Raw genomic sequence first — 24,669 nt, 5'->3', positions numbered from 1 at the left:
AAACACATATTATTTACCAGAACAATAGCTATAGTCTGAATACATAAACCAGACTTCCTTGTTTAAAAATGTGCATATTGTCATAATCACTATTAAAATATCTATCAACCCTTACAACATTTAAAAGTAACATCACTGAGAGCCAGTTTGGTGTAGTGGTTACTGTGCTGACCTAAAAACCAGGAGACTGTAAGTTGTAGCCCTGCCTTAGGCATGAAAACCAGGTGGGTGACCTTGGGTTGACCAATAGGAGGAGGAAGGAGTGTTATGTATGTTTGCCATCGTGTTATTTATAAAAAAAACTAAGACAAAATAAAAATAAATAAATAATCATGAAGAAAATTGTCTTTTTCAGATTGTCATGTAATATCTAATAGCATTATCAGGGGCGTAAACATAAAATAAAGTAACATTAATGAGAAATTTTAGGTGCAAGGGGAAAAAAGATTTTAGAGTAAGGAGTGCTTACAAGTAATTCAAGATTCCCGATAAAGTTTTTATGAGATTCTAAGGAATTGGTAATATAAACTTGAAACTGATTTCTTTCACTACTCTCTGCCTGTTTTTGGTTCACTCCATCTTATATAGGATTGCACAACATTTGAGAAATTAGGAGCATAGTTCAATTCCCTAAACTTCCAAATGCAGCAGGAGGCCATGACCAGAAGAGGTGTGACTGAAATCAAAAGTCCCACCTTAAGCAAGTTTTATTCAGTAAAGGCATTACAGAGTTGTTAAAGAAAGGGTTTGTCCCAATATTAATTTTATTAATAGCAAATAGCACATAGACTTGCATGCCACTTCATATTGCTTTATAGCACTCTCTAGGAAGTTTCCAATGTCAGCATATTGCCCCCAACAATCTGGGTCATCATTTACCGACCTCGGAAGGATGGAAGGCTTGAGCCTCAATAGGATCGAACTCTAGACTATTGTCACAGCCACTTGCCACGGCCAACTCACCAGGGCCAACTTGCCACAACTAATATCAAAAAAATGGTAGAATAGTACCGTTAAAGAAAGGGTGCCAAAGGAGGGACAGAATGAAATGTGAATGACAAAAATTATAATTTTTAATTTTTAAAAAAATAAATTGAATTGTTAAATTGTCCTGGAGTGATTTGTTCCATGATGAATATCCTGTGGCAAATTATCCATGGCGAGTTGTCATTTGCAGGACTCATATCTATACATTCATACTCTACTCTACTCTACTCGACTAACTCCCTGAAACAGAACAACGGTAGTTTCACATGCTCTGGCTTTCTGATGCATAAGGCAACTTTCCTAATCAGGTGCCTGTAGACAAGTTGGCTTATAGTAAAGACTGAACCTAAAAGCATATGCTAGATCAGTCTCCCACAACTCAGTGTTCTAAGTGTCAAATCTCTACATTATCCTTGGAAATGCTGAAAGTGACCAATTTAAACCTAAAGTCAAGGCACTCTCAGCAATTGAACTATATTGAGTGATATGCTCCCAAGGACTGTCCAGTCCAACCAAGGAAAGCTTTGCTCTAGTGGGAAAGTTTTGGACAAGGGATATGCCTTTTTGAATTCCTGGAGGGAGGGGAATAAAAAGAAATTTCTTAGCCTAAATGTTTCACAGGGATAAGATAAAAATAGAATAATCTCATATTTAATGCCCTGATTAAAGGAAGACCAAATAATGTAAAATAAAAGTCATTTGATAAGAGATAAATATCTTGTCTCCTGGTTGTTGTTGCTTTGTTCCTCCTGCATGGTACTGCATTGTCTACTATATTTATGCTGTCTCAGGTTAGTAGTTGTCGACTTTCTTTTCTTGCATTACAAGTTGCCTTTGTTCAACAACACTAACCTGACCAGAATTTCTGTCACTAAGTGATGTGGTCCTTAGGTGAAACCTCAAGTGAGCATACCGGTTAGTAACAGCAGTTTGAGTATTCCCAGTTACATTTCTCTATTAGGCCAAAACTATGCCATCGTTAAGCCAGGATCCTGCCCTGCTCCGCTTGCTTCTGCTTTTCCAATCCCTGCTCTTTTTGCCCATCCTGCTATCCACTGCCTCTAGTGTCCATACCGTCCCCAGCTAACTTTCGCCATCTTCCTCCCATTGCTGACAAGGCAAATCTAGTCTAGCTCTTAGTGAGTCAGTGGGCTGTACAACGCCCTGGAAGGCTTCAGAAAGGCTGTGCACAATGAGGAGCTGAAGCCAACAAGAGCCCAAGCCAGCTGTTGACTCGTCAGCAGTGAGAGGAAGATGAGGAAAGTCAGCTGGGGGTGGTAGGTAGGGACAATAAGTGCAGGGCATCCAAAAGGACAGACATGGGGTACAGGCAGGTGGAAGGTCCCATGCAGGAGAGCTGTGGAGTGCCCACATTTTGGTCACATGACAGAAGGGGCAGTTTAACATCTGTTATTTCAAGGACCAGTTCAAAATATCATTTGTTCAGCAATGATATAAGTGAGGACCACCTATATAGGTTACTTAAACATTATTTCTCAAGGGATTAAGATCACTGCAGCATTGCGTACAATATCTAGATGACAGTTAATCCATGTCAAATGGTCTTCTACATTTAATAATGCTGTTCTTACCTTTAAATGGGTCAAGTTTTGGTTTTGTACCCTCTTTCTCACTCAGCTCTTGTCGGCGCTTCCCAATTTTCTTGTTTCTGTTCACAATGTATTTCTAGGGAATGAGAATAGACAATATTAAATATACAAGTTACTGGCCTTAAATTATAAATAAAAGCAGCCCAATAAGATATGTTTTTGCCAACTACACCTCCAGCCTTATGGCAATGCAATATTCCCAGAAAGATAGTTAATAGTTTAGTAACAATGTTCAATTTCAATTACATTTTTCCAATGAAAGCCTTACTTACCACTTATGAAAATGTACAGCAGAAGCATTTCCAGTGGCTCTAACAAATCATTTATAGCAATTATAAATTTAGTTTTACAAAAACCCATGAACTAAAATGTGTAACTCTTCAAGAAACCTTAACATCTTGTCTAATTGGAAATTTAACTATTTAAATGAGTAATGAAATATTCAATCTAGATTTTATGTTACAGAGGTATTTATTTATTACTACTAACCTATGACTATCACTAAATGTTGTATCTTATGATTCTTGATGAATGTATTCTATTTTATTTTTCTTTATCTACATTGAGTATATATGCACCAAAGACAAATTCCTTGTGTGTCCAATCACACTTGGACAATAAAGAATTCAATTCTATTCTATTGTATTCTATTTTTAATTGCTTGGAATCTTTTGGAGTGAGTTGTTACAATAAATCTAAGTAATGATAACAACAACAAATATTTTAATAGTTTTGCACTTTTTTGAATGATTAAATTAATTAAATTGTTCAACACAGTGCACACAGTTAATTGTTTTTCATTATTTATATCAATTTGGATTTTCTGAAGATATACCTGCAGGAATTCCACTGTCTTATCAGGTAATTTGGTTCCAATGTATCGCAAGACTTCTTTGTGAAATTTACTTTGCAAATGTTTCTCCATTTCTTCATTCTCAAAAGTTCGGAACTTACAGATAGAGCAGGCAAACTGAATTCTACAAGAAACCATTTTGTTATAAAATGTAGTTTCAAAAGTATGAAGCAGTATGAAGTTAAATTTGTAAATTAATAAAATAAGCACAATTCATCCCATAAATTTGACCAAAACCAAGACCTAATTTAATTTTGAAGTGTTTTCTCCAACATAACATACAGCATTTTAATAAAGCAAATACAGCAAGTATCCGGGTTAAGAACGCCCTGATCCAAGGATGAACCATAGTTAAGAATGGAGCCTAATATAGCAAAATTCAAGTTAAATATAAAATAATTCCAAATAAATAGACAACAAGTTGTTCGTTATGCAATACTACTTACACAGTATCTCACAATAATACTGTTCTGTGTTACATACACATTCAACTTAAGGACAGATCTTGGGAATGGAGCTTGTTCTTACACTGGGAAGTCTATGTAGCACATCCTTAGATTGATAGCAATAGCAATAGCAGTTAGACTTATATACCACTTCATAGGGCTTTCAGCCCTCTCTAAGTGGTTTACAGAGTCAGCATATTGCCCCCACAGTCTGAGTCCTCATTTCACCCACCTCGGAAGGATGGAAGGCTGAGTCAACCTTGAGCCGGTGAGATTTGAACCGCCGAACTGCAGATAGCAGTCAGCTGAAGTGGCCTGCAGTACTGCACTCTAACCACTGCGCCACCTCGGCTCTTCTTACATTTTCATTTTACCATTATAAAAGAACAATATTTTAGCAGTATTTTTTTCAACAAGACACTATCTTTACTCTCATAGATATTTTTCTGGAAAACACTGCATTGTTCTATATTACATTCATTTTTATTAGTAACCCAATTAAAAATACATCTTAATGGTTACAATATTGTTGGTTTATCCTAAACAGTAACATACAAAATACAAAGAGAAAGTGGGAAACAATTTTTGAACAACTGAAAAATATATTATTAAACAACAGCATTTTAAGGTTTTCCACTTTTTTATATTACATGTATTTAGTCTATGCAGTCAATTAGACAAATATTTAGTAGGCATATTATAGAATAAAATTGAATACAAAATCCCAATTTTAAAATCAGTTTTTTGTCTGTGTTGTGTGTTTTAATGTTCTTTTATAGTACCGTGTTTCCCCGAAAATACGACAGGGTCTTATTTTCTTTTTACTTACAAAATATGGCCTTGGGCGTATTATAGGGGAGGGCTTATTGTTTTGGGGTTGCCAGGCGGCTGCTCCCTTGCGAACTGGCTCCCGAAGAGCCGGGCACAGCCTCAGGGGTGAAGCAGCCATGAGGTGACCAAGCTCACGAGCAACCGCCCGGCAAACCCCCTCTCCAGCCAGGCAGAGCACCAATCACTGACCTAGGGGGTATCCCTAAGGCGCCAAGCCATGTGGCGTTCTGCCCGCTCCCCAGCTTGGCACATTGGGAATACCCCCTAGGTCAGTGCATGGAGCTCTGCTCGGCTGGAGAAGGGGGTTGCGCAAGCGCCTGTTTTGCCCCCAGCAGGCATGCCTCCTAGCCTCAACATGTCCGGGCCCAGCTCTCCCTGCAGCAGTCGCCGCCGCCACGCTCTGAGCAAAAGGTCTTCTCCGGTTCCAAACTCCAAAACTCAGCTGCCAAGTCTTCCAGCAGTGGTCGCTCTAGGAGTGCGCTCTATGGTTGTGGGCTGGCTGCTGGAACTCTCTGCTTGCGCAACCCCTTCTCCAGCCGGGCAGAGCTCCATGCACTGACCTAGGGGGTATCCCTAATGTGCCAAGCCGCGGGAGCTGGGGAGCAGAGCGCCACATGGCTGGCGCCTTAGAGATACCCCCTAGGTCAGTGAATGGTGCTCTGCCCAGCTGGACAGGGGGTTTGCTGGGTGGTTGCTCGTGAGCGTGGTCACTTCATGGCTGCTACGCCCCTGAGGCTGTGCCCGGCTCTTCGGGAGCCAGTTCGCAAGGGAGCAGGTGCCCGGCAACTCCCCCCTCTGGCCAGGTAGAACGCCACTCCCCAACCTAGCAGTATCCCGAAGACGCCAAGCAATGTGAGCGCCTTTCTCTCCCCCGGCTCCTGCGGCTTGGCGCCTTCAGGATACCGCTATGTTGGTGAGCGGTGCTCTGCCTGGCCGGAGGGGGAGGGGTTGTCCAGGGGGTTTATTTTCAGGGATGGGCTTATATTTTTGCCCACGTGAAAAATGTGGCAAGACTTTAGTTTCAGGACAGGTCGTATTTTCGGGGAAACACAGTATTGAACAATTCAGATCTGTAGATGCTGTTTTTAATAACATTAGTCCAAACTAAGTTTGATTTAAAGTGTTTTTTGACAATTCATTTTAAGCACTTATTGGGACTTTTTCATTTTAGTGCCACTAAAATTCCTTATTAAAATATGCAAAAAATCAATTGCAGCTTTCAAGTCAATAACATATTTTTTAAAAACAAAAATTTAGAATAATTTGATGCAGTTACATAGCTTATGTAACACTTGATATAACAAGTTTCATCTTTTCCTATGAACCACAGGAAAATAGTTTTAAAAATGTGAAAGTAATGGTAGTAGAATATAAATGTTTATTTTGTATATATTGTACACTATAGCAAATATTAATAAGAGTTGAAATAATTGCCCTATAAATGAGGACACAATTAAGGAGTTTGAATATATTTGTCGATCTGTTACATCTTTGCAGAAATCTATGATTATTAGCAGATATTTAGATCAATTTCTGTATTCCTAAGTTATATACCTTATCATCTATATTCCTAATATTTGTAAACTAGGAATTGTAGATGTATCAAACACCTGACTAGATGATAGATTACATGCATCAAACCACAAATAACTGACTGACAATTAGATCAACCAAAACAGAGTTAACACTATTCTCAAAAAGAATGCTAACAACCTGATGACTGCAAGAAATATAAATCCTTCCATTCTTCACCATTCAGCCAGAACTGAAGAAGCTTCTTGGATGAGAAGCAAAATATCTTCAAGGAAAAACAAAGTCCAGTTGTCTTTTAAAAAGCACCTTTGCTTATCTAGTGATCTGCCTTGAGTTGGTGAGGTCAAAGTCTCCTGCTAAATTACTGCCTGTAAGATGCTTGGTGGAGGTTTGTTGCATGGTCTAGCCATAGCTGGGCTTAAGTACTACTGGAACACAAATGTGTCCAGTTATGTTGTTCTGGATGCATCTGTGGTACTCATGAATCCAAATGTACTAGAAATGTAGTCTACAAATACAAGAGGCATATATTATAAGACCTTACAGAAAGATAAACTTCCACAATTACCATCAATGGGGTAAAAAAGACATCAAAATTGCCCATCCAAAGTAGGAAGCCTGCCTCTACAACTGCAATGCTTTCTAACAGAAGCAGAGATGGTCATAAACCCTATAAATGCCAAGCAAAACAGTCAAAACTATGAAAATGAACAAGCAACATATTACCACTGTGGCACTCAGAAAACAGTTGGCAGGAGCCCCCATTGCTTCATACAGAATGCTACAAAAAGCATAGCTCGCTCCAACATTCCAAGCACTGAAACATTCCAGTGCCAAAGAGACCAATATTGTATGTTAATCACAGCAATCATATTAAACAATACAGGGTATTTTCTTCTGACTATAATTTCAGAAATTTAGAATGTTTCAAACTAGTGATACCTAATCACGAGCATATTATTAATACTGAAATAAATATTTTATACCAGAGAAACACACCACCTCAGACTGCAGGTTCGCATATATCCCACAAAAGTTTGGCTATAAACCATAAAGGCTCCAATAATTGTCAACAAAGTATAATACATGAAAAATGGTAATTAAATAAGTAAATAACTTGAAAATAATTAGTGACATGTAATTATACATTTATCCTTATCTATAAATTAGTTTAATTTTTCTCTTCATCCCAGCCACTAGATTTTGATATGTAGCTCTGTAAGTACAATCTTATGCATCCCTACTTTAAACTGATTTTTATTTGTTTTAATTACCTGTCCATTGCACGGTCACGCATTCTATCCCTTTGCCTCTGTTTCTCTTTTCTTTGTTTTGCCTCTTCATCATCATCACCACCGCCATCACCAGTTGCTACAGAAAGTTATATTTAAGAGGCAACATTCGTTTTAGAATAATTTTTTTAAAAATTCTACATATTCTCTTTGACCTATATGCTGATAACCTTGAGAATATTATTAAGAAAGAATTACCACAATTTCATATCTAATGTAATTTCAAACATTTATTTATACATCATAGACTCAGACATATATGCAAAGTCTTAACACAAAATACGAAGCTGACCTAATTTGGCTAATCTGAAAAGATAAGCAGTTTCAGACCTGTTTAATACCTGGATGGGAGATCACCAGGAAACAGCAGGGCTGTTCATTAGGCTGAGAAATCAAAGTAAACATGTAATGAAAGCTGGCAGTATAATGTAATAGTTAAAGTGTTGGACTAGAAGCAAGGAAACCTAGTCCACACCCAGCCAGAGAAAATTTCTAGGTTGCTCTCTCTTTCAGACCAACCTACCTCACAGGATTTTTGTGCAGAAAAACAAATGGGAGGACTTTTTTTTGCCATCCTGAGCTTCTAAATGAAAGACAAGTTACAACTCAGTCATTCAATCGTACTGACAAGGAAAATAACATATTTGAATTTATGATGCCAGTAGGAGCTGGCATCATAAATTCTCAGCTGAATTCAAAGCTGCTTCAATTTTGATAAACTAACAACAAATAAAATACTGCTTTCAGTTCTTCTGAGGTGTTGCTTATAAGCTTTTAGGGCAGACCTCACCAACTATTTTGAAACAGTAGGCACATGTAGAATTTTGAGACCTCTGGGATTTATGGGAAAAGTCAGATATGAATGGAAATATGGATTGTTCCTGAGGCTGATGGTTGTCATCTATATTTTTTTCAATTAAAATAATCTAAAAATATAAAACTAGATGAAGAAGGAAGCTTCCAAGGAACATGTTCAAGGTTTATAGATATCTGGTGTATTATTACAATATTAACTTCTAGATTTAATGAGGCCATGACCATGGTTATCGATAAAAAGGCTATTACTATATTCTAATAAACTAAAATGAAATCTTGATTGAGCAGACTAATTGAGAAAAGTGAAATTTATTATTTGGGAATCTCACTGAATTAAACAGAGGGCATTGTGGAGATTTGCATCATTTGTGGATGTCATACCAATGACACAGCAGACATTTGTTTCACTGAATCCAGTTTGTTATATCAAGAGGTGGTAAACCTATGCAGGAATTGTACAACTTATTTATTTATTTATTTTAAAAATGCATTCTAAGCAGGAAAGCATGGATACTAGAATGCTATCCCCAAAGAAATAATAATAATTCAATCTAAAGTTAATTTATGTTTCCAAGTAAAAAGAAACATAGGTCTTTCAATTGCATCTATAGATCTTACCCTACTTTTTTCCTTTGAGTGCTTCATTTCCTCCTTTATACTCCTTTAAAAAAAGAGAAGGAAGAAACAACACATTAATTCTACAGTTATAGAGGAATTTATGTAAGTGTGTTATCAATGATTTCTTATATTGATTGAAAAATATTTACCAGAAATACAACTTCTGAATTCAACTTTAAAGACCGAATTTGTAATCAACTTTCTACAAGAAAGCTGATAAATAAATAGACTGATTTTATCGATTCAAATATAAACAACATATTCATTTATTTCAACTAGAGATTAAATTCTGCATGGTTCTTCGAACTATAGCCTCTTCTATTTGAAGATGTATTCATTCCATCAAGCATTGTACAAATTCAGAAACAAGATAAGCAGCCCATATTTAAAAATTATGGAAAGCGTAATTGGACTTTCTGGGCAGCAGCTAATTGAAAATTAATGAAAGGAAGGAATTTCAGGATTCACAAGTGCTCTTTTCAAGCATGCTTTGCAGAGTGAATAATATTAAGCTCAATCTGCATTTAGGTTACATGAAGCACAATTGTCTCATAATTGGAAATGACAATGTGGACATGAGATAAAAAGCTTCTTTTCAAATAAATGAACTATACTGACAGTGCTGGTTATATGAAGAGGATGGTAGGCAACTATGAAATTATCTTCTCTATTACATTGATTTTCTCAGGAGGCAATAATGCTTGCTGTATCTTACAATGATTTAGCTTTTGGCTGCTAGACCAGCCTTTGCTGACCTAATGAGAGGATGGGAGACAAATATTTATCTGAAAATGAATTGATGATTAGATTTATATCCTGCCTTTACTTTGCATCATTTTAGGTACTGTAGATAATGATGCTGCCTCAAACAGCTGATCCAGCTGTTCTTGCAGTGGCCCAGAGCAACATCGTACAACTTTTTAAAACATTTCCTTTCTGGAGACAGAATGATTTTGCACAGGACCAGTAGCATTCTCAGAATGCACAAGAATTACAATTCCCAGCAAGCATAATTATAATCATGTTGATTGGAACATAAGAGTTGTAGCCTCAAAAAATCTGGAGTCCAAGAAACTCGCAGGAGTCTTCTCTAGCACCATAGTTCAAAGGCCTCAATTCTTTGGCACTCAGCTTTTCTTATGATCCAACTTTCACAGCCATACATTGCAACTGGGAAAATCCTAAGGGTTTATAACTGGGACAAACAAGATGGTCTGGTACTCCTATCTCTTTTAAGAACTTGTCACAATTTTTTGTGATCCACACAATCAAAGGCTTTAGCAGTCAATAACACAGAAGTAGATGTTTTTCTGGAACTCCCTAGCTTTCTCCATGATCCACTGTATGTTGGCAATTTGATCTCTAGTTCTTTTGCCTCTTCGAAATCCTGGCTGTACTTCTGGTAGTTCTTGATCCACATACTGCTGGAGCCTAGCTTGTAGGATTTTGAGCATAACTTTACTAGCATGTGAAATGAGTGCAATGGTGCAATAGTTTGAACATTCTTTGGCATTGCCCTTCTTTGGAATTGGAATGTAAACTGACCTTTTCCAATACTGTGGCCATTGCTGAGTTTCCCAAATTTGCTGGCAAATTGAGTGTAGCACTTTTACTGTGTTGCCTTTTAAGATTTTGAATATTTCAGCTAGAATACTGTCACCTCCACCTGCTTTGTTGTTGCTCAGATTTTCTAAGGCCCATTTGACTTCACATTCTGTGACAGTGATGGTGAACCCTTTTCTTACTGAGTGCCAAAATTGTGAGCATGCATGCTATCACGTCCGTGTGCCCACTCAATTTCCCCGCCCACCTGTGCACGACTCCCCACCCCAGCTTCCGGAGGCTTTCCTGAAGCCTCGGGAAGGCGAAAACAGCCTCCCTCGGCCCCCTGGAAGCAGGAAAAGGATCATTTCCAAACTTCTGGTTGGCATTTTGGGGCCAGTTTTCGCCCTCCCCAGGCTTCAGGAAAGTCTCTGGAGGCTGGGGTGGGTGAAAAACGCCCCCAACGAGCCAACCAGAAGTGTGGAAGCAATCCGTTTCCCGGGGGGGCGGGGGAGGCTGTTTTGGGGAATAAACTTCCGTTTGGCCTGTTGGGGCCGTTTTTCGCCCTCCCCAGCTTCCAGACGCTTTCCTGAAGTCTGGGGAGGGCAAAAAATCAGCTGGCTAGTGCACGCTGACAACTAGCACGTGCCACCTGTGGCACGATTGCCATAGGTTCACTATCACGGTTCTAGGATGTCTGGCTCGAGGTCAGTGATCACCCCATTTTGGTTATCAGGGACATTAAGCTCGTTCTTGTATAGTTCTTCTGTGTAACTTTGCCATCTCTTCTTAATCTCTTCTGCCTCTGTTAGGTCCCTGCCATTTTTATCATGCCCACCTTTGCATGAAACATTCCCTTCATATCTCCATATCTGGTCTTCCATATTCTATTATTTTCTTATATTTCTTAGCACTGTTCATTTAAGAAGGCATTCTGATCTCTTCTAGCTGTTTTCTGGAATTCTGCATTCAATTGGTTGTATCTTTCTCTTTCTCCCTTGCCTTTCACTTCCCTTCTTTCCTCAGCTATTTGCAAAGCTTCCTCAGATAGCCATTTTGCTTTCTTGCATTTCTTTTTGTTTGGGATGGTTTTAGTTGCTACCCCTTGTACAATGTTGCAAACCTCGGTCCTTAGTTCTTCAGGCACTCTGTCAGATCTAATTCCTTAAATCTATTTGTCACCTCTACTGTATATTCACCAGAGATATGATTTAGTTCATACCTGAGTGGCCTAGTGTTTTTCCCTACTTTCTTCAGTTTCAGCCTAAATTTTGCAACAAGAAGCTCATGACCTGAGCCACAGTCAGCTCCTGATCTTGTTTTTACTGACTGTATAGAGCTTCTTGGCTGCAGAGCACATAGTCAATCTGGTTTCTGTGTTGACCGTCTGGTGATGTCCATGTGTAGAGTCATCTCTTGGGTTGTTGGAAAAGAGTGATTCCAAAGACCTCAATGTTCAGTCTTGTCATCTTTTGTCTGACAACATTCAGCTTGCCTTGATTCGTGGATCTTACATTCCAGGTTCCTAAGGAGTATACATCTTTACAGCATAGGACTTTCCTTTCACCATCAGATACATCCACAGCTAAGCATCCTTTCGCCTTTGGCGCAGCCGCTTCACTCTTTCTGGCGCTATTAGTACTAGCCTTCTCTTTTCCCCAGTAGCATATTGGATACCTTCTGACCTGAGGGGCTCATCTTACGGCATCATATCTTTTTGCCTTTTGGTACTGTCCATGGGGTTTTCATGCCAAAGATACTGGAGTGGGTTGCCATTTCCTTCTCCAGTGGATCACATTTTGTCAGAGCTCTCTGCTATGACCTGTCCATCTTGGGTGAGCCTGCACGGCATAGCTCATAGCTTCATTGAGCTACGCAAGCCCCTTCGCCATGACAAGGCAGTAATCCATGAAGAGGAGAATAACTCATACGATATTTATATTAGTTTTAGTTTCAAAGACATGTCTGAAAACAACTACTTACAATATTTTTTTCTCTTATTTTGGAAAGGTACTTACACCTTTATCTCCATCTGCTGACTTGTCTTCGTCACCATCATCTGTCAATACACAAAATATAAAACTATTGTGAATGCATGGTTTCTATTCTTCAACAGTCCAAACAACAGTTTAAAGCAATAGTACCTTTATTTCTCACTCACTGTTTAAAAACTGCACAAGATCTCTTTTCTGAACTATTTTTCATCTAGGTGTGAAAAATTATAATTATTTTAAAAATGACTAAATTATTTAAAAAAAGACAATGCTGTGAGGTTGAGTTACAGAGAAGCATTTCTACTGAATGTGGATGTTGCCATGGTATACTATAATAGATTAGAAGCTAGGTATTAGGGTCAGCAAATAATGCATCCAAATCTCAAAATAAACTGAATGTTTACCATTGTCAGAGTCATCTCTTTCACTTTCTGCCTTTGCCTGCTTGCTGTCAGGTTCCTCTCCACTTTGGGGTTGTTTCCGCTTGTATAACCCGCCTTCATTATCTGAACGCCCACCTAGACGACCACGGAAAGCTCTCCTCTTGGGCTAGGGACAAGTTGAACAAAACATTCTTGGCCCATTTATTGACACCAGCAATGTACCAGAGAAGATTTTGAGAATGCTTCTTACTATTCCTTGCTGACCTTATCAACATCATTTCCGACGAAAAGTTAAAAAATTGCAAGGAAAGAGAAAAAATAAGCTGTATGCATTTGACAATGTAAAAATGATAAGACTATCACAACTTTCTTAGTTACTGAAGTAATCTCATTTATAATTATTAAAATAGTTATGAGAGTACCCAGTATTAGCATGTTAAACTTACTCTGCCACGTGTTCTGCCGAATCCATAGGGCATGTTCCCAGGAATCCTTCCCATTCCTTGCATTCCCATCATGCCATAATCATAATCCCCATAGTTGCCATACTCTCCATAGTCGCCATAGTCGCCATAATCACTGTAATCCCTATACTCAGGGACAGGTGCTCGAGAAAAGAGTGATGGAAGCCTGTTGGGTCCAGGTCCTCCCATGTTCCTCCCGCCCATGTAATTCATTTCATTCCAGTGTGTAGACAGCCGTTCTGTACTTGAGGGCATGAAGTGGTCACGATTGAAAGTGTTTGGACGACCTCGATTTTGGACCCTCCCTCTAACAAAACCATAGTTGTTTCCTCTGTTACCAGGTTGATCTCTGCGGTTATCAGGACCATCATAGTGGCTTCCAAAAGTATCATAGTCATAGCTGGTTTTGTACAGATCACGGTCAGGAACTGCGGCTCTAGAGTCGTATGATTCAAAAGACTCAAATCTGAAAGAGCTGTATCACAAGTAAAGAATCCAGTCAGTAACTAGGAGAGATTTTAAAGAACTACCAATTCCCATGTTGGGGATGTCAGTTTAGTTGCAACAACAAAATCTATTGAACAGCTAACTATCTGTCATTTGTGCAGAAATCCACAGCCATCACTCCTTGACAGGTTGTGAAGTAGTTAGGCTAGGAATGAACTACATCTGAGCCTCTAAGCAGTCAGAACTGATAACATAGGCAAAACAGATTTGTCATCTGATGTATTGGACAACAGTTTTATACTCTTTATAAGATTTATGAGTAAATACTCCATAATTTTTATCATGGGCTCATGTCAGAGACTTTGAGGAGACCCGAACCCACTGATAGCCTCACATTAAAATGAACAAGGACATACATTCAATTTTGCAGCTGCTAAGATGGTTGGCCATGCAATTACGAAGACAGCCAGGGAAGTGATTAAAGCCTGGGAAATGGGGCCCCTTGTCAGTCAACAGGAGTGCTGATTTACCACCAGCTTATCAGGTACTTAGGAGCTGAGAGATTGGCAGACCAAGGAAACAACAGCCAATTGCCAACTATTAACACACCAATCAAGCACTAGGAAGGCACCACATAAACACAACCCATAGAGCAGCCCAAAACACATATTCCAATAGAGAGAAGTTCCCTGAAGATGTTATAGAACAAGTCTGAAACCTTGGAAGAGTAAACCTCTGGTCCCAGTGACTCACTCAAATCTTGCTCAAGGCAGTCTACGGAACACTCTATCCCCTCATTTTGCTCCACAACTATCCTGATAGGTTGGACTGAAGATACTGTGTTTCCCCGAAAATACAACATGTCCTGATAATAAGGCCATGCTACATTTTTTGGGTGGGCAAAAATGTAAGCTCTCCCCCAAAAATAAGCCTGCTGGACAACCCACCCTCCAGCCAGGCAGAGCACCACTCATCAACCTAGCGGTATCTCGAAGGTGCCAAGCCACAGGAACAGGGTGGAGGGGCAAAGGCTTGCCTTGCTTGGCACCTTCGGGATACCACTATGTCAGTGAGCGGTGCTGTGCCCAACTGGAGAGGGGGATTGCCGGGTGGCTGCTCTCTTGCAAGTGGGCTCCCAAAGAGCCAGGCACAGCCTCAGGGTCAAACGGCTGTGTTGCACTGTCGCAGCAACACTACACAGCAGCCATGAGGTGACCATGCTCACGAGCAGCCGCCCAGCAACCGCCCTTTCCAGCCAGGCATAGTGCCATTCACTGACCTAGGGGTATTGCCAAGCCGCGTGAGCGCCTGTTTGCCGTCCTCCGGCTCCCACGGCTTGGCGCCTTCGGAATGCCCCTAGGTCAGTGAATGGGGCTCGGCATGGCTGGAGAGGGGGGTTGCGCTTTTCCGCTCCCCGCTCGTGCACCTCCCAGCCTCACGATGCCCTTGCCTAACTCTCCCTGCAGAGCCAGGGCATCTCCGCTGCCGCCACCACCACATGACTTTTTCTGCGGCTTCCAAAGCACAGAAGTAGGATGCGGAGTCTTTCGGAAGTTGCAACTCTGGGAAAAGCGCTCTATGGCTCTGCCTCAGCCAGCCCACAACCATAGAGTGTACTCTCAGAGCAGCTGCTGCCGAAAGACTCACCTGCGGATCTCCGGAGTTTGGAAGCCAGAGAATAGGTTATGCTCGGAGCGCGGCAACTACAGCGGCACAGTGGCTCTGCAGGAAGAGCTGGGTCAGGGCATGATGAGGTTGGGAGGCACACCAGCTGGGGACGGAACAGGCACTCACACAACCTCCCTTTCCAGATGGGCAAAATGCCATGCACTGACCTAAGGGTATCCCGAATGCGTCAAGTTGTGGGAGCTGGGGGGAGGTCAGAGCACCATGCGGTTTAGCGCCTTAGGGATATCACTGTGTCTGTGAGTGGTGCTCTGCCCGGCTGGAAAGGAGGGTTGCCGGGTGGCTGCTCATGAGCATGGTCACCTCATGGCTGGTATGTTGTGCTGCTGCGACAGCCCTTTGCCCCTGAGGCTATGCCTGGCTCTTCAGGCGCCCACTCACAAGAGAGCAGCCACCTGGCAACCCCAAAACAATCAGCCCTTCCCGATAATAAGACCCAACCAACATTTTGGGGGGGGGTCAAAAGAAAATAAGACCCTGTCTTATTTTCGGGAAAACATGGTAGTATCTGTCCAATGCAAGCTTCTAGGCTCACTTTGGTCCTTCCAACACCTTTTCCATTGCCCCATACTGGCAGTCCCATTTCCCCCCACCCACATGGATTGCTACCTTTTTGTTGTTGTTGTTAAGTTACCTGAAGCATCAGAAAAGGAGGCCTATAACCAAGAAATGCGCTCAAATAGATTATTTCCCCTTTCCCAGAGTTTTCTTATTTTAAAATAATATTATATAATATTTATATTTACTTTTTTTAAAAAATACCTGGGTAGCAACTTTAAGGGGACCATTATTCTAAAAGGCTGTAATGATTTATCTGGAGAAGCAGGACACTACTTACTATGGGTTGAAACAGTGCAATAATTCAGATTTGATTTGGATAAGGCACTTCAAAATGTGCAGGATGGCAATCTCAAAAACAGTTATGTGATTCACTATTAAAGTTGTGTAATCAATTATCAGTGCAGCATTTGCACTCTAATCATTATGAAACATCTTCTAAATCAAGCCTGAAGCACTATTCCACTCTAGTAGAGAAAGGAAGTTCCTGTATCAATATATGAAATAGCAATTATTGCTTTCCTTGGGACAGCCTAGCCTTCCATCAAAATAAATGTTTTGGCTTTTTGGAGGTGTTATAGATACATACAATAGAAGAGTTGGAAGGGACCTTGGAGGTCTTCTAGTCCAACCCCCCTGCCTAGGCAGGAAACCCTATACCATTTCAAACAAATGGCTATCCAAATCTTCTTAAAGACTTCCAGTGTTTTTGAAGGTGTGTGTGAGAGAGGGGGCGGGACGGGGAGAGGGAGAGAAATCTTCATTCATGGCAATTGCCTGGACAAATTGCTGTGGTTTTCTTGGCAATATTTTTGGAAATATTTTTGGATATTTTTGGCCTTCCTAGGGATGAAAAGAAATGATTGGTTTTAGGTCACCTCGCTGCCTTCATGCGTAAGGTGGGACTAAAGTTTAGCTTCCTTGTTTCCAGCATGATATCTTTAAACATTATATCTAAATGGCTGACTTTGGACTAATCTATGCAGGCAAAACAACATTATCCCATCAGTTATTTTACTGCAAAACTCAAGTCTTAAAAATTGATTAAAAAATAAAATTTAAATTACCTTCCCTGATCTTCCATGCCTTCTCCAGCATTGCCACTTTCCTTTGATAACATATCCAAACGCTGGTTTATTTTTGCTATGATGGAATCAGAGTTTTCTACCTCCATTGTTCCAGTATTGTAATTTACAACTGGCATACTTGTACCCATTGTCATGTCAGAAGTTTTTGAAGTATTCCAGGTAGTTGTGGGAACAGTGGCATCATAGTTATATGTGGGAGCCGTGGTAGTATTACTGGCTTGAGCACCATAATAATCATAACCTTCATAACCTGGTTTAAAAAAAGTATAGGTTACACTATCAACAAAAACAGAACCTAAAAGCTTGCTCTTCCGGTTTCTGGTGCTCCAGCATGTGCGTGCCAGAAAACTGTTCTTCCAGTTTCCAGCGCTCTCCCGCACGCATGCACGTGCTCCCGTTTCAGCACTTGGTGCTGAAAAGGTTCACCAACATTGTTGTAGTTCATTGATCTTATTTTACTATTAATACTTTGTGACAGAGTTCAAAATGAGAAAAACATGAATTTATGTAGCTTATGTAAGTAAAGTAGATGTCACTTTATTTCTTTAAAAAAAGTGGGGAAATGTCTCAGATTCTCTTTCACTGAAAGGCAAAACTTTGGAAAAGTAAGAAAAATACATACCCTGCCAACTTCCCATGTTCGTGGCATATGTACCTTAGTGAGACACAGAAACAAAGTTTATTTTTACCTTAAATACATCAAGTTTTGTATTTAACAAATGTACATAGCAACTCATCTATCCAAAAAACAGAAACCCGAATGTATAAATCAATTAAAAATAAATGGATAAAATTTCATTATGAACACACTGAACCATAGCTATACTAGGCCCAAATGCCACCATTATTTTGACTTTAGAGCCTGGGGAATTGCCAATATTCACAGGCTAACAAGTTCAGTGCTATTTGTAACTCCAGAGGGAGGCTGCATTATAAGTTTTGCCTTGTCTTCTTATGATGCTCTAAGCATCTGTTTTGCTGCTTCATCTCCTGGTTCCTCTAAAAACCAAGGAGCTCTCCAAGATAAACACACATAGAGAATCTGCATAAGCTCTATGTGGTCTAAGGCAGGGGTCCCCAACCTCTGGGCCATGGCTCAATAGTGAGCTGTGAACTGTTTGAAAACGCCAGATGAATGCCGCACAGACATGCATCTCCACTTGCACAAGCAGCAGATGAGTGTGTGCTCCAATTGAGTGAGTGGCAGGTGCGTGTACACACCACTTGTGAAAATGAAGCTGCGTGCACGGTTGCCAGCCACTTGCAGAACCATCCCCTCCCCATCCTGTCGGTCCATAAAGCCAGAAAGGCTGGGCAACTCTGGTCTAAAATGGCTGCATTCTAATTTCAAGCAATGGCTAAAATCTTGGTGAAACTGAAAACCAGTGTTTTAGGAACTACCCCGTATGCTTTCTGAAACCCCTTCAAGCAACCTGGTAACTGGGCTTTCTTTCTTGCAGTGGGAGAAGCTTGGAAAATTCATATTAGAATAAGTATGAAGTTATTCTTTTTTATATCTCATGGCCAAAATTTAGCATTAATATATTACACAAATCAGAAATTAAACTAGATTGGTTAGAATTAGTGAAACAAGTTATTCCACAAATTCCTTATAAAAAGGATATTAAATGATTCATGTCAAGAGGAAGCTGAATATTTTAATTTTATATAAAATCTAAGCTCTAATTTATATAAATTTGGATAGAAATTAGTACAATAGAAATCTGATATAAACTATAGTCTAATAAGACCGAAAGGAAATTACTCTCAACATATGCCTGTGAAAATATTCTGCTATTGAAAATTCATGCTATTAAAATTATCTTATTTTGTGACTCAGGTTTAAAATAGTCAGGGTTATAATCAACTTATTAGTGTAGCTATATTTATTTTCTTACCATGAGTATTGGTGTTGTCAGTACCCCAAGAACTATAACCTGTAAAAGAAAATGTTATTATATTAATAAATTTAAAAAACTAAAGATTTGCTCTGTATCTTTTATATCCATTCAGAGGTTTATCTTCAATACATTTTGTGTATTTGATAGGAACCAAACCTTTGGGAAGTTGTGTGTTTTCCATTGCCTACAAAATCTTCTTAAGCAAACTCTTATTAACCAATCATGCTTCCCAAATGATTAGTAGGAATTAAGGGTTGTCAGATTTCATCTCTTTCACATGTGTAAACTAAGAATACTGAAATATAGAAGATTTTACTTATAAAATAATTTAGGTTCATATCATACAATACAGAGAAACACAAATCCTTGTGTGGAAGCAAGATTTCTTATGAAAAGAACCAAAAACCCTTCTGAAAGGGAGCAAAATAAACAATTTATTATAAGTGAATATTTCAGGAAGGAAACACTTGAACATAGCGCCAAGGTGGCGCAGTGGTTAAATGCAGCACTGCAGGCTACTGCTAGATCAGCAGGTCAGCGGTTCAAATCTCACCAGCTCAGGGTTGACTCAGCCTTCCATCCTTCCGAGGTGGGTAAAATGAGGACCCAGATTGTTGGGGGCAATATGCTGACTCTCTGTAAACCGCTTAGAGAGGCCTGAAAGGCCTATGAAGCGGTATATAAGTCTACTGCTATTGCTATATAAAGCTAACATTATGTACTTTATGGAGTCCTTGGTTGTTTGCTTCCAAGTATTTCATTACCTGACTAGGTACTTGCAATGTGGGGTGTACTCTCTGTTTATGTACAATAGCTTTCCCTGCCAACATTGGGAAGGCTGTTGTTTTCTCCTTGGTGCTTCCTTCATTAGGTATTATTTTCTGCCTGACTGCCTGGTGGTGATCCCTACTTATCTGAATGTTGGTTGCTATGGATGATGGGGTTTTGTTTCCTTCTTAGCTTTTTATTTTTTTGTCCATACAATTGTTATTTTATTGTCAACCCCATAATCAACCACCTAGCTGGCTGAGGAACTCTGGGAGTTGAAGTCCACAAGTCTTAAAGTTGCCAAGGTTGGAGACCACTGCTCTAATCTAAGCCACTGGATACAATTAAAGAAAAGCAATAATGTACATAGATATTCCTAAATTACATTAAAAAGGTATTCCCTTGGTGTATTTTCCTCCTCCCTCCCTCCCTAAACTGTCATACTGTTTACAAATAAAATATTTTAACCAAATAGGCAATATATACGTACAATACTCACAAAGAACAATTTTCTAGTTTGACAAAATGCACTATAACTCAACAAGTTGAATTCACTAGGCTACAATGCAACTGGCCTAATTTGCGACTCAGTGTCTGGTACCACTAACAAAGTCAATATACCCTTATAAATGTCACAGAGCCCTCAGTCCCTGAGTTTCCCCACTGCTCGGTTGAAACACTCTAGTATTTATTTATTCATCCTTGAACTGGCAAACGGGTACACATAAGCTTAAAATGTATTGTTTCCCTTCATCCTATTCTGGCTGAATTCCAAAACGATGAAACACAAAACCGATTTCAAATTCCTTTATGCTTAGGGTGTGTGAAAACAAGCCTACAAACATTACTTTAGCACTTAGGGCTGGAACAAGATAAAGACATCTGGGGACCTGACAAGAAAAACGATGTGGCCAGGCAAGTTTGTTCTTCCTGACAGTTAGAACAATTAATCAGTGGAACGACTTGCCTCCAGAAGTTGTGAATGCTCCAACACTGGAAGTTTTAAAGAAGAGATTGGATAACCATTTGTCTGAAATGATATGGGGCTTCCTGCCTGAACAGGGGGGGGGGGGGTTTGGACTAGAAGACTAGTCTACTGAGCCGAGGTGGCACAGTGGTTAAATGCAGCACTGCAGGCTACTTCAGCTGACTGCAGTTCTGCTGTTCAAATCTCACCGGCTCAGGGTTGACTCAGCCTCCCATCCTTCCGAGGTGGGTAAAATGAGAACCCGGATTGTTGTTGGGGGCAATATGCTGACTCTGTAAACCGCTAAGAGAGGGCTGAAAGCCCTATGAAGCGGTATCTGCTATTGCTATTGACTTCCAAGGTCCCTTCCAGCTGTTGTTATTCTGTATTCTGAGATAGGTAAGAAAGCAGAGGATGGCCTGTGGAGACTCTTCCTGGGCATGTTGGCAATCGTAACACACTGCGAGAAGGGTTGTGAGGGACGTGAAGGGGGGGGGGCTATTACATTCCTCGTAATCTGCCCCCGCCTGCCTGTCATTTATTTATTTTTAACTATGGAAATACAACGCGGGCCAGGATGAGCTTTTCGACAGACCGGTCCGCTTCTTTTGTAGCCAGAAGCGCGGTCGGCGGAGAAGCAAGACCCATGAGCCACTGTTTACAAACTGGAAGGCATCGAACCTCCCCACCCCCGCGACTGGAAGGAAGAAAACGCGACGGTTTCTTCCACGCCATTTTGTGTCGTCTTTAGAAATAGGACTTCGGTCCTCCTTTCTCGCTCGGTACCGCAAAGGGGGGGAAGTTAAACTCGAACCCTCCGCCTCGCCGGCCAAATAGCACTCCAATCAACAAGCGGGACGTGAGTGAGGGACAAGCGCAAGGTCCAATCACCGCTGCCGGCGCCTCTCCGAGAGAAAAGGCACCGACACCGGGGGCTCGGCGTACCGCGAGTCCTACTACGTCATTGAGAAGAGAACCCGGTTCTGTCAAAGCCCGAAGCTCTCCTTGGAGTTGCCGGAGCATCCATCGCGGCCGGTGGTGCCTCCCCCTGCAGGACTCACCGTAACTTTGATCCATGGCTTCACTTGCCGTCCTTCTCCCCACTACGAACAATTACCCACCACCATCCGACTGCGCGAGCGCCATATGCCGCCACAGATTGGCTTCTGCCGCTATTCCCGGAGTTCGATTGGCTGGGGCTTTAAACTTAACAGTGTTTGTTGCTCCCGCCTCCCCGTATGAAGGTCGCTCCCATTGGGTCGTTCGTTCGCTTACCCGTCGCTGGACATCTACGTTCTACGCCTCCCGATTTCCGGATAATTTTCCTATTTGCGGCTAAAACGGCTTGTGCAGCTCGAGATTTCCGGTTCCCATTTCTGTCGATATCTTCCAATAGGAGAGCAGGGCGGTGCGCATAAGCATTCAGAGGACTGACAGTAAACGAGGCAGGGCGGACTAAGGTTCGCTTTTATTACTTGGGAATAATTGAGGACGCCGCTAGAAGATAAATTTAACAGCTCTAGCTTTCTTGTCTGGAGACAACCTCCAGGGCTTTAGAGTCTCGTCTTTTGCTTTTGCGGGGCGGAGGGCAGGCTGACATTTCTCTGGTTGAAGTCCACGTGCCTTTTTGTATTGCTGGGAGTTTGGACCAATGAGCTCTTACAAAAGGGCTTCCGTTATTTTGCCCGTTCGTACTTTGCCTTTCTCTAATCCTTTCCTGGTTTGGTGGGTCCAATTTGAAATGCGGTTTGTCATCTTTCTTATTTTCGTCTCTGTTCACGCGCTGGCCCGGTAAACTACTGCACTATACTTGAAAGGAGTTCCGCGACCGTGTTCTTTGCAATGAAGTTTATGGTGCAGGAAATAGGCTGAGGAAACGTCAGGCAAGCCCAGACTTTTTCTAAATAATTTTCTATGTAGCTCAACTGTTTGACAACCCACCCACCGCTCTCATGTAGAAGTGTGCTGCAGTAGGAAATGGATGCAGGTGCTAATTTTTTAACTACTTTCTGCCCGTTTCTAGCCCCACTTACATGGCTAGGGATGCCTTTTATTAACGCGCTTATTCATCGAAGATGCCTTATACAGAGTAGGACTATTGGTCAATCTTCCTATAGTTTTGTTCAAACTGACTGGCAATGGCTCTCCAAGATTCCAGGAAAGAAGTTCTCATGGGAGACATCAATCTTTGTAAAAATACATATGCAGTATCTTAACAGTACAGAATTCCAAAACAGTCTTGTCTCCATCTGTCACTAAAAATAGTTTATCAACTGCTGTTGTAGCTAGTGATTTAACTAACATCTTAAAGGATTGTCACAGACAATATTGGTATAAAATATAATAAATCTTGTTGGATAGGCTCTAAGGATTGGGAGGCACCATTGTGTTGGCCTTTCTCTGTGGCCAATGCTAGTTATGTGGGAGTGTCTTAAGACATACCTTTCTCCCCTCCTATTTAACATCTCAATGGAACTGTTGGGAGAGGACATCTGTGGTAGGTTTACTAAGCTGATAATACCCATTTATCTATTCCATGCCAGGTCAAGTGATGCTGTTCAAGTGCTGTAAAAGGCTTGGATGAGGAGAAACTGGTTATGATTCAAATTGAGCAAGATGGAGTGTTTGTGTTTCTTCTCAGGGTGAAGAGAGTTGACCCTGATTCTGAATGGGGCAACATGACCTCGCACAGATCTGGTATGCAGTTTGGGAGTCCTCCTGGACTCTTGGTTCCTGCTGGAACAGCAGGTGGCAGCTGTGGCCAGGAAGGCTTTGCATAAATTCCTCTTGTGAACCAGTGCCCATTCCTGATCCAGAGGGCCTTGCTCATGGTCACTTAAAACAAAGGTTTAATAGTGTGGGAAGCCTCCCCTCCCCAGAATAAAATATTCTATAGATGAAAAGAGGCAGAATAGAATATTTCCCCTGAAAGAAGAGAAACATCTCCTAACAAAGGCAGGTAATAGCCCCAGTCTCTCTGCTACAGGAAAACAGCTTCCAGCACAAGCCTGAAGAGGCTAGGCATTATGAATGGGTATTTTATATCCATTCATAAAGCCAGGCAATTTTATTCATAAACAAAGGGCAGTCCACAACTTCAAATAAGCAGCACAATAGGCAAGGAGCCGAAACTGACAAGATTATCTCAGACAAACAAAACACCTAGGATTTGCTGTTCCCCTTTTGAATGTAGAGCCAGTCATGACCCCATAGGAATTTGGCAACAGCCATTAAATATTAAAGGACATATTCTTGCACAGGAACAGGCATCTCAATCACAAAGCCCCCCAAACTGTATAAAAGCCCATCTACTCTCAATCCCAATTTGTTAGCCACCCAGAAACATGCTGTTGTCACTGTTGTTTCTGGCTACCTCCTTTCTAAATGCAGCCTGATTCATTTCTCCTGCACTTTTCTCCCAGCTTGGAATAAGAATGGAACCAGATTTTATTTCCAATAACAGCTCTGAAGGCGTACAACATTGGTGTTTGTTTCTAAATAAAACAAAAAAATTACATGAAAGAATAACAGTTCTATCTTGCATTTATGATCAGTTTAAACAAGGGTTTGTTGCTAATGTTAGTTGTATCACCAATGAATGTATTACAGATTTTCCACTGTTTCTAACAAAAGATTTTGTGTCAGTTTTAATTATTTGTATTATTTATGTGCGTGGTTACATTACCTATTCAATGGACTACCTCCAGATGCTGTCAGCCACATCCATTCACTGCTAGCCCTGTCATTTCTCTGTAGCACTGGTTGAGGAGCTCAATCCTGCTTTATTCTGCCAATCCTATGTGACTGCAATGTTATCTGCCAGGTTATTTGGGGACACAAGTGTAGTGTTTATAGAAGAGTATTACAGTTCTGATCAAAAATATC

The 24,669-nt window shown here is 40.7% G+C and overlaps 1 protein-coding gene across 1 annotated transcript in view; it reads right to left on the bottom strand.

The window, feature by feature from the left end:
• Window positions 1-22,003, bottom strand: part of AKAP8 (A-kinase anchoring protein 8) — a 29,317-nt gene extending 7,314 nt beyond the window's left edge. The window contains 11 exon segments of the mRNA XM_032209203.1: window positions 2,580-2,673; window positions 3,433-3,574; window positions 7,535-7,631; window positions 8,987-9,029; window positions 12,547-12,587; window positions 12,927-13,071; window positions 13,352-13,844; window positions 17,128-17,398; window positions 17,771-17,803; window positions 19,047-19,085; window positions 21,846-22,003. Of these exon segments, the coding sequence (XP_032065094.1) occupies window positions 2,580-2,673; window positions 3,433-3,574; window positions 7,535-7,631; window positions 8,987-9,029; window positions 12,547-12,587; window positions 12,927-13,071; window positions 13,352-13,844; window positions 17,128-17,398; window positions 17,771-17,803; window positions 19,047-19,085; window positions 21,846-21,861 (1,414 nt within the window). The 5' untranslated portion in view covers window positions 21,862-22,003.
• Window positions 22,004-24,669: the final 2,666 nt, after the last annotated feature.

Source organism: Thamnophis elegans, chromosome 2 (genome assembly GCF_009769535.1).
Source record: "Thamnophis elegans isolate rThaEle1 chromosome 2, rThaEle1.pri, whole genome shotgun sequence".
NCBI lineage: Eukaryota > Metazoa > Chordata > Lepidosauria > Squamata > Colubridae > Thamnophis > Thamnophis elegans.
The sequence above is the reverse complement of the archived record's forward strand: the minus strand, read 5'-3'. Positions and strand labels throughout refer to the sequence as shown.